The sequence below is a fragment of the Talpa occidentalis genome, unplaced genomic scaffold (assembly GCF_014898055.3).
Source record: "Talpa occidentalis isolate TD23 unplaced genomic scaffold, MPIMG_talOcc4v2.1 talOcc4.8, whole genome shotgun sequence".
In the NCBI taxonomy this organism is placed as follows: Eukaryota; Metazoa; Chordata; class Mammalia; order Eulipotyphla; family Talpidae; genus Talpa; species Talpa occidentalis.
Window position 1 is genome coordinate 26,853,451 of NW_023605194.1, and position 10,333 is coordinate 26,863,783.

Sequence of the window (10,333 nt, forward strand, 5' to 3'; positions counted from 1 at the left end):
TTTATGGGAAAGAGAGGGTTTCCATCTGTGAAATGTATTAATAAATTACTTTATAAAACATTAATATTTCTTAACTTCATAAGTACTGATTGTTTTTCAGTATAAATTGAATTGGTATAATTAAAACATAACATACTTTGAAAGTGATAGTGAAACACAAAGCTGAAATGTAAATATTATTGATCACTTAAAGTCAGATGATGTGGCTTTATCATTAAAAAATCTGTGATTTTGGGTAAACTCTCCGATTCCACCAGAGTGGTAAAACTTCCTTTCTTAGTCCAGCATACACTACTATATATTGAATAGGGGCTAAAACATTTAAATATTCTTCTAATTCTAAAACATTTTGGTTTTTTACAGTAATTATCAAATTATAACTTAAAATACAACATTAAGGGAGTTCAGTGTTAGAAAATACTGTCATAGAAAACATTAGGGCATATAATGAGACTTCTTGAGTAGGTACTTTAGGAAAATACTCCCTTGTATACAAAAAATTATAGTCAGAAGTATAAACTCTGGAAATAAAAAAGGATCACCTTTTTAAAATGAGAACATTTTAAAAAGTCAGTGGAATGTCCTGAAATGTAAAAAAATGGTGTTTTTTTTTTTACAATTTTTTAAATTTTATTTTTTTTTTACATAATTCTTCATTTTTGCACAATGTATGCATTTTCATCTTGGTTACAGTCCTGGTACAATTCCCACCCCCCCTTGTTTTATTTTTTTTTAATTTTTTTTATAATAAATTTTATTTTTATATTCCCCATACAATTTCAACCCCCCCATTTTGACCCCAATCCCTCCCCTCCCTCCACCCACCCCCCCAAAAGTGTCTCTGGTGCATAGATTTTTGTTGATTTTGATTTTCACTTTCTTATAGTTATTCATTTTCCTGGTCCCTTATTTAAGTTTTCTAGGTTCCTGCTATGAGTGAGACCATCCGGTATTTTTTTTTTTCTTTTTTATTTATTTATTTATTTATTTATTTTAATAGAGGCATGTTTTTATTTATTTAGTTTTTGTTTGTTTATACAAGCACTGGGCACAGTCAGAAGCGCAGGAGGGTGAGCGAATTCACCAGAGCCAGAAGGGGGAGCAGAGCAGGCAGAAGGACCGAAGTACACTGCTGAGGGGAGCAGCGGGCGGCAGGAGAGGTCTGCGCGCCATGTGGGACCCTCCTCCAGTGGCCGGGGAGCAGCCGGGGATTGAACCGGTGCCTCAGAGGCCGCGGGCAGCTTCGCAACCGAGCGCTCAACCGCTGCGCCACCGGGGAGGCCCTATTTTTCTTTTTCTTTCTGGCTTATTTCGCTGAGCATGATCCCTTCCAGCGCCATCCATGTTGCCTCAAATTGCATGTGTTTATCTTTTTTGAATGCTGAGTAATATTCCATGGTATATATGTACCACATCTTCTTGATCCAGTCATCTATTTTTGGGCATTTGGGCTGTTTCCAAAGCTTAGCTATTGTAAATAGTGCTGCTATAAACATAGGGGTGCAGGTGTTCTTTGGAATTGATGTTTCTGTGTCCTTTGGGTAAATACCTAGGAGTGGAATTGCTGGATCATATGGAAGTTCTATGTTTAGTAGGTCCAGAAATCTCCACACAGCTCTCCATAGTGGTTGGACCAGTTTGCACTCCCACCAACAGTGCAGAAGAGTTCCTTTTTCTCCACACCCTCGCCAACATTTGTTGTTGCTAGTTTTTTTAATATGTGCCATTCTCACTGGTGTGAGATGGTATCTCATGGTAGTTTTGATTTGCATTTCCCTGATTACAAGTGATGTTGAACATTTTTTCATATGCCTGTTGGCCATTTCCTCTTTAGAGAAGTTTCTTTTTAGGGCCTCCCCGGTGGCGCAGCGGTTGAGCGCTGGGTTGCGAAGCTGCCCGCGGCCTCTGCGGCGCCGGTTCGATCCCCGGCTGCTCCCCGGCCACCGGAGGAGGGTCCCACATGGCGTGCAGACCTCCCCTGCCGCCCGCTGCTCCCCTCAGCAGTGTTCTTCGGTCCCTCTGCCTGCTCTGCTCCCAGCTCTGGCTCTGGTGAATTCTCTCACCCTCCCGCGCTTCTGACTGTACCCAGTGCATGTATAAACAAAGAAAGAAAGAAAGAAAGAAAGAAAGAAAGAAAGAAAGAAAGAAAGAAAGAAAGAAAGAAAACATGCCTCTATATAAAAAAATAAAAAAAAGAGAAGTTTCTTTTTAGCTCTTCTGCCCATTTAAAAAAATGGTTTTGTTTAAATGTAAAAGTTTGAAAATTCAAGAACACATTAATTCTTAAAGATTATCTTGTAACTATCATCCAAATATTTTTTGACTTACAATTTTTGTAACAAGCTTATCATTTATTTGTAGAACCTAAAAATAATCAAAAGTGCAAATGTCCACCCCTGGGTGAACTGTTAGACAGTATAGTATGCTAATAAACTAGGACAATTAATTATTTATTAGTAGTTACAGTTACTAGAATTAATGTCAAATTATTAGGATGAAAAAGGCTATCAGAAAAATGGGTGAAAATACAGAACTCAGAATTATTTGAAAAATAGAGTGTAATTAGTGTCTGGTTTAGAATATTAAGAGTTTGTTTTGTTTTGTTTTATTTAACTCTTGAAAATCAGATCTTTCTATGTAACTTTTATTTTCAGATAATGAAATGTGTAAAATCTGTGTGATTATTTTAAACGTTGGGAGCAAAATACAAGATTTGTATTTCATGTTACAGTGCCGCTTCTGTCACTCTTAGGGTGGTGTGGGGAGGGGGGGCGGTGGGTGGGAAATCTCCCAGTGCTGGAGTAGTCTGGGAGGGGCATCGTGGGGGAGGCCCCTTCTGTCCCATTGATAACACGTTCATTCAGTGGGAGCCTGCTAAAACAGACTAATCCTTCTTGCAGCCATTCCTTCCTTCTACCCAATTAAGGCTCTGTCATCTTTCCCAGAACTCGGTAAGTTCAAAGTGCATGATTCTGAGGAACAGGCTCAAGTGATTTTATTAGAGGTCGAGAAGGCAGGGGGTGAAGGAGAAAAGGAGTAGAGAAAATTATCAGGTGTCATTTTGCTATCCTCATTTGCACCAGGAAGAAAATCTCAACGCTCAATTGGTTTCAAAACCAATAGACAGTAATTGGTTTCCTGCCAGGAAAACTTTCCAGAGGTGCCCCTCGCAGACTGCTGCTGCCCACGGTGAACCAGCGCCTAGAAAGTCTGGGGAGGGAGATTTCGCAGGTGCACGGCTTGGGCGAAAAGTTTAGCCCAACTCAATCAATAATATCTTTGCCTCTGTTCGCAGGTCTGGGGGACGCTGTGCTCCTGGCCCTGTCACCAGTGACATCCAGGGGACCCCAGAGAAGCAGCGCAGAGTGCAGACACCGCGGGGCCATGAGTCTTTTGAGGCTGCGAGCGTCGCTTTGGCCGCTGCTGCTGGGCACCTGCCTTCTCGCTTCCGCCGGGGGGGACAAGGGCGCGGCCGGCAGAGCCACGGAGCCGGTCCGGGGTCCCGCGGGCGGCTCTTCGGGTCGCTTCGTCAGCCCAGAGAGGCACGCGTGCACCTGGCAGCTCCTGCCCCCGGCCCCTGGACACGCGGCGGGCAGCGAACTGGCACTGCGTTGCCTGGGCCCGGACGGGGCGCGCCACCACTGCGCCTACCGCGGGGAGCCGGGGCGCTGCGCCGACTACCCCGCGCGCCGCGCGCACTACTGGAAGCAGGTGCTGAGCGGGCTGCGCAAGAAGCGGCTGCCCTGCCACGACCCCGCGCCGCTCAGGGCCCGCCTGTGCGCGGGCAAGAAAGGCCACCGCGCCGAGCTCCGCCTGGTGCCCCACGGCTCCCCACCCGCCGGCTCCTCCGCCTTGGGCATCCGCCGGGAATCCAAGCCCTGGGCCAGGGGCCGAGCGCGCCCCCGGGGGCGCTCGCCCGGCCCCTCCGCGTGGGTCCCACCACCCCCCAGCGCGCCCCCAAAGGAAACCCTTCTGAGAAGGCCAAGGCGGGCAAGAGGAAGGCGGCCTCGGACCACGAAAAGGAGCTGACCCCGGGGACCCGGCCCGACCCTGATGGCCTGGAGGAGAACGCGAAACTCACCGAGACCTACTGCGCAGAAAAGTGGCACTCCCTCTGCAACTTCTTTGTCAATTTCTGGAATGGCTGAGCTGGGGGAGCGTGGGGAAGGTGTGTCGCGGGGCACGGGAAGCTAAGGGCATTTTAGGACAAGAGATCTGGGAATAGAGAGTGGGGTGTTCAGGTTCTAGAATGGGCGGGGTTGGGGTAGGGATGATTAGGGATGATTAGGGATGAGAGTGGAGGAGTGTAAAATTTGTTGAAAAGGCAGAGAAGTTGAAAATGTTGAAGTCTCCAGCCTAATTAAAAGCAGAGGAAATAGAAGAAAGTAGGCATATCTTAAATGGGCAAAAGCTGTAGTCCTGGGAGCGAGATGGGCACAGAATATTCTGAAAGAAATAAGGAAAAGGTGACTAAAGCGATGTGAATCTCATGAGGGAATCGGGATACAATAACGTTAAATTGCCAGGGTTTTCTCAATCCGTTGAGAAGAGTAACGATTGCTTTTACTTTGGGGATTACTATATACGTGGTGCTGCTTGATATCATAGATAACCTCTATAAGGAATAGAAGTTGTTCAGAAGTCGAAATAACTCCAATAATGGATTTTCAGAAGTCAAAAGACGATTGTTTTAAAATTCTTTTAGAAGTGCTGCTTTTGAACAGAGTGGTGCCTAATATTTCTGACACTTTCCCATTAACTTTCTAAATTTAGAAGTGAATTGTAGAAGTCAGGGCTCCAGTAGATTTTACCCCCCAAAATTCTCTTTATACTTGCTCATCTTTTAAAAAAAAATATTTAAGGTGTAAGTGTGCATCAGAGTCATCTTGAGCATTATGGAAGTTGTATCTCTTTTGCATGTAATTGTAAACACAGTCCATTTAAAATAAAATGTAAAATAAAATAAGAAATAATGATAGATATTTTTATTGAGCATTTAGCAGTAAAAATGTGTGGGGCCTCCCCTGGTGGCCCAGCAGTTGAGCACTGGGCTAGGAGGCTGCCTGCAGCCTCTGCAGCACCGGTTGGTTCCCCAGCCCCCAGCGAGGGTCCCACAAAAAAAAAAAAAAAATGTGTGGAGAGATTTAAACAACTGGCAAGATACTGGGAATTATAACTGCATTTGATGTCATTCTGAGTATATCTTGACATAAATATAATCTTGATTTGTTGGGAAAAGATAGGAATTAAGAAGTCTGCATAAGGCAAATGTCACAAACTGGCAAACATTGGGACCTATCACTATTCTGTTTATCCTGCACCTGGTTCTCTTTTATTTTTTTCTCTTTTCCTTCCTCCCTCCTTTCCACTTTGGATTTGTTGCCAGCATTTAAAAATAAGATAATTTGGGCCTCCCTGGTGGTGCAGAGCTTAAGGTGCAACCTATGAAGCTGTCCACAGCCACTGCAGCATGAGTTCAATCCCTGGCCAGGGAGTTACACACATGGTGCAGCAGACCTCTCCTGACTCGCCCGCTGCTCCCCTCAGCAGTGTATTTCAATCTGCCTGTTCTGCTCCCCACCCTGTCTCTGGTGAATCCTCTCACCCCCCACACCTCTGGCTTGTATCCCAGTTCTTGTATGCATAAATAAATAAATCTTAAAAAAAAATAAAAATTAGATAATTTCATATCAAAAAATCCAGATGTTTGAACTCCTTTGAAAATCAGATCTGGCAACAATTGGACCCACCATCCCACACGACAACAAATGACACTGGACTATTGTCACAGCAGGCATATCTTCTAGAGTTCTCCACTATTGCAATACATCTGATCAATTTCACTTATTTTACAATCTGGAAACCACTAAACATTTAAGTCACCCAAAGGTATATAGTTTTTACCTTTTCAGTGAACTTCTGTTCTACTCACCCCCCAAACTAGTAGGAAATGCTACAATCTTACAGAGAGTGAACATCTTCTGATCTTTTTACTTTTTAACCAGCCTCTAAGAAATGTAAAGTATCTTTTACCTATTTACCTATTTATCAGTAAATTCTTGTATTCACAAAATTGGCAAAACATTTAGATGACACACAATTTCATGCCATTCAAGTCACATTCTGAATAACACTGCCCATTATGTAAAATTCATTTTTGGCCTAGCAAGGGAGCTCAGAGGAGGTAGAGATAAGGACCCATGTATACTTTTCCCAAAAAGGTTGGCAAAAATTGGATGTCATCAGAAAAAGGAACTTGAACTGTTTTTTTGTTTTTTGGGTTTTTTTTTTTAAGATTTATTTATTTAATTATACAAGCACTGGGTACAGTCAGATGCACGGGAGGGTGAGAGAATTCACCAGAGCCAGAGCTGGGAGCAGAACCGGCAGACTGATGAAGTACACTGCTGAGGAGAGCAGCGGGCGCGGCAGGAGAGGTCTGCCGCACCATGTGGGACGCTTACCAGTGGCTGGAGATCAAACCGGTGCTGCAGAGGCTGCGGGCAGCTTCGCAGCCCAACATTCAACCGCTGCGCCTCCAGGGAGGCCCAGAAAAGGGAATTTGAAATGAAACAACACTATCCAGCACCCTAGCTAGAATCATAGCTTTCTGCACTTTTATAGGGGTAATATTAGTCTACAACACTATGTAAGTTTCAGGTATACAATTTCTCATGTCAGCAACTAAGAATATCACACCATGCCCACCATCAGCTCAGACAGTGCTGCTGGCAGGACAGATGATATCCAGCCAATTGCTAGCCAATTATCATCTTCTTCTTCTACTTCCTCCTCACAATTCTCCCCTTCTTCTCACTCTCCTTGTAAATAAACCTATTTTTCAAAATTTCTCTCTGTGTGTCTGCTTTGTGTCTTGTCCTGAGTTCTTTCTATTTTATTTTATTTATTGAGGCAACGATGGTTTATACAAGCAACACTGTACTTGATTTAGGGACTAGGTTCATACCTGCTGAGATGTGTGTTGCCACCCCAACCCCTGTCCCAAGTTAAGTCCATGGGTAAGGACTCACAATCCAAGTGACCCTGTTTCCTCTGGGGTTGCCATGTAACAACACTTTTAGATAACCATGGGTCAGAGAGGAAGTCTCAAGAGACATTAGAAAATATTTTAACTGAATGAAAATGAACATAGAACACATTTAAACTTTGTGTGTTGCAGCTAAAGCAGTTCTTAGAGGTTTATAGCATGAAAAACCTATATTGGATAAAAGATGTGGCCTGTTAGTGGCAGAAACAGAAAAAAAAATCTTTGATCTCCCCATATTTTTGTAAAAAATAAATAAATGCTGTCCCAAAGTGGAAGTCATTCATGCCAGGTCCCACCCAGATGTAATACTTAACCTAATTGCCATTTCAAGCTTTCACAAAAGTGTTATTTTAAGCCAATCAATCTGGAGTTTCCTGATCAATATTAGTGAGATAATCTGTATGCTAAAACCTCCTGCCTTCCTGTGAGGAAAGGTGGCTTTGCCTGAAATAATATTTTTTTCTTTTAAATTGAAGTAACATTGCATTATATAAGTTTCAGGTGTGCATTATTAAAAATCAACATATGTATAAATAACTTTCTTTTGTTAAAAATGTTGTACCACCTTCTTTTTTACTATAAACACCTTCCACTTTGTGCACACCCCTTGCAGTATGTTTCTATTTGCTAGGCAGGGTGCTGCCCAATTCACAAATTATTTGCTAAAGTTATTTTGATCTCTAAATGTGTTCTGATGAGGGCCTCCCTGGTGGTGCAAGGGGTTAAGACACAACCTATGGGGCCTCCCCTGGTGGCACAGTGGTTGAGCGCTGGGCTGCGAAGCTGCCCACAGCCTCTGCAGCACTTGTTCCATCCCCAGCCACCGGGAGGGTCCCATATGGCGCGACAGACCTCTCCTGCCACGCCCACTGCTCCCCTCAGCAGTGTACTTCGTTAGTCTGCCTGTTCTGTTCCCCGCTCTGGCTATGGTGAATTCTCTCACCCTCCCGCGCTTCTGACTCTGCCCAGTGCTTGTATAATTAAATAAATAAATCTTTTTTAAAAAAAAAAAAACACAACCTATGAAGCTGTCCACAGCCACTGTAGCGCAAGTTCGATCCTCGGCCAGGAAGCTATCCACATGGCGCAGCAACCTCTCCTGATTCCCCCACTGCTCCCCTCAGCAGTGTATTTCAGTCAATCTCCCTATTCTGTTCCCCACTCTGTCTCTGGTGAATCCCCCCACACACACACCTCTGGCCTGTAACCCCATTCTTGTAGACATAAATAAATAAATCTTTTTAAAAAAGTATTCTGATAATATATATATTTTTTAAAGATTTATTTATTTATTTATTTATTTATACAAGCACTGGGTACAGTCAGAAGCATGGGAGTGTGAGACAATTCACCAGAACCAGAGCGGGGAGCAGAATATACAGACTGACGAAATACACTGCTGAGGGGAGCAGGGGGTGTGGCAGGAGAGGTCTGTTATGCCATGTGGGACCCTTGCTGGCAGCCAGGAGCTGCAGAGGCTGCAGGCAGCTTTGCAGCCCAGAGCTCAACCATTGAGCCACCAAGGAGACCCTCAATATATATTTTTTAACATATTCTATGATGAAATTTTCAGGATTAGAAATATATCTCTGGTTTCTTAATCATTCTTTGTGGTAAATTGCCATTTATTTACCTAAAATTTAATTTTCCTTTTTTCTGGGAGTACATATCAACCAGAGATATGTTCTATTGTCCCTTGCAAATAGGAGTTGTCAAGGCACAAAGAAGATCATTCCATACCTCTTTGGGTTGGCAAGTAATCAAATAGGCATCACGGATTGATAAGAAGAAAAATCTTAAGAGTTTAATAACACATATACCTCTGCTTTCTCCATAGAAAGGAGCTAAGGAGATTAGGGTTTTTTGGTATATACCTTTATAGACAGAAGTAAATACCTTTTTTTCAAAAGCAACCTCTGTTATCAGGCAGAATGAGAGGTACCCAGGGCCCCCCAAACTTGCCTGCTTTAAATGGATTCTGCCATCTGCCACATAAAGACAAAAATACTCTTCATGCATAAGACTTCCAACAGAAAATAACACAATTCGTGTGCAACAAAGAGAAACAATATAGTTAAAATACGTTCCAATTAAACACTCAAATTATCCATCCCCTCATGGGTAATGGGTTGGCCCAAAGTGGGGCTAATGAGACCCAAAAGCTTGCCACAAATCCAAGGCACCTTCTGGTGCCATAGAAAAGGGCAGGATGGGCCAGGCAAGTCTGGAAGGAAAAAGGCAAAATCAAAATACTAGTCAAGGTAACACCTGCCATTGTCAGCCTTCCCGTGGGTCTCTCACCCATGTCTCTTTCAAGTGTCTTTTTCCATGTTCCCCAAGTCCCTGGTACAAGTTCAAGCAGGTGCAGTTTCTTCACATATGTCTGCTCCAAGTGCCTCCTCCAGTCTTTCACCATCTCTCTCAGTACTTTCTCCCTTCTCCTGGCTGCTCAGCCCCACCCTTCCTTGGGTGGGGCAGGGAATCTGAAACCTCCCTTTTCTATGGCTATCACAGTTACATCTCCACCCAACCTTCAGGGTTCTTTCTATGAAATACCCTGTTGCTCAAAAGACTCTGTCTCTGGTGAATCCTCTAACACCCCTCCCCCCACACCAGAGACAGTGGGGAGCAGAACAGACAGACTGACTGAAGTACACTGCTGAGGGGAACAGTGGGTGAGGCAGGAGAGGTCTGCTGCACCATGTGGGTTGCTCCCTGGCCAGGGATCGAACTTGTGCTGCAGTGGCTGTGAGTACCTTCATAGGTTATATCTTAGCCCCTTGTGCCACCAGGGAATCCCCAATAAATAAATATTAAAAAAAAGACATACTTTGGGGTCACAGATTTTTGCTCCCCTACAGTGTGATCACATTACTAAATTGTGGCCAAATGGTGTGTGCAACTTAAATTTCCATGAATGCTGAGTCCCACTGCTTCACTTCCTTCACTTCCTGACTTCTTGAACTGGGACATTTGGTACTGAAGGGTGGTTTGATGGGGTGTGATGGGGTGTTGTAGTGCCCGGAAGGCACAGAGCTGGTTCTCTATGATCCAAGCAGATGGGTAAAGGAGAGACTTGGAACCCTTGGTGGTTTTTTCAGACTTTTTTTTCTAAAGATTTATTTATTTATGCATACAAGAACCAGGGTACAGGCCAGAGGGATCAAACTCGTGCTGCAGTGGCTGCAGATAGCTTCATAGGTTGCATCTTAACCCCTTGCGCCACCAGGGAGGCCCCACTTTTTTCATACTTTTATTGAGTTTACCAGGTACAGGGCAGGCAGG

The 10,333-nt window shown here is 43.8% G+C and overlaps 1 protein-coding gene across 1 annotated transcript; it reads left to right on the forward strand.

Annotated features, from left to right (window-relative positions):
* Window positions 1–3,384: 3,384 nt before the first annotated feature.
* FGFBP3 (fibroblast growth factor binding protein 3) lies at window positions 3,385–4,148 on the forward strand. Its single transcript, XM_037495866.1, is given in 2 exon segments — window positions 3,385–3,961; window positions 3,964–4,148. Coding segments are annotated over 2 exon segments (762 nt in total).
* The last annotated feature ends 6,185 nt before the right edge of the window (window positions 4,149–10,333 follow it).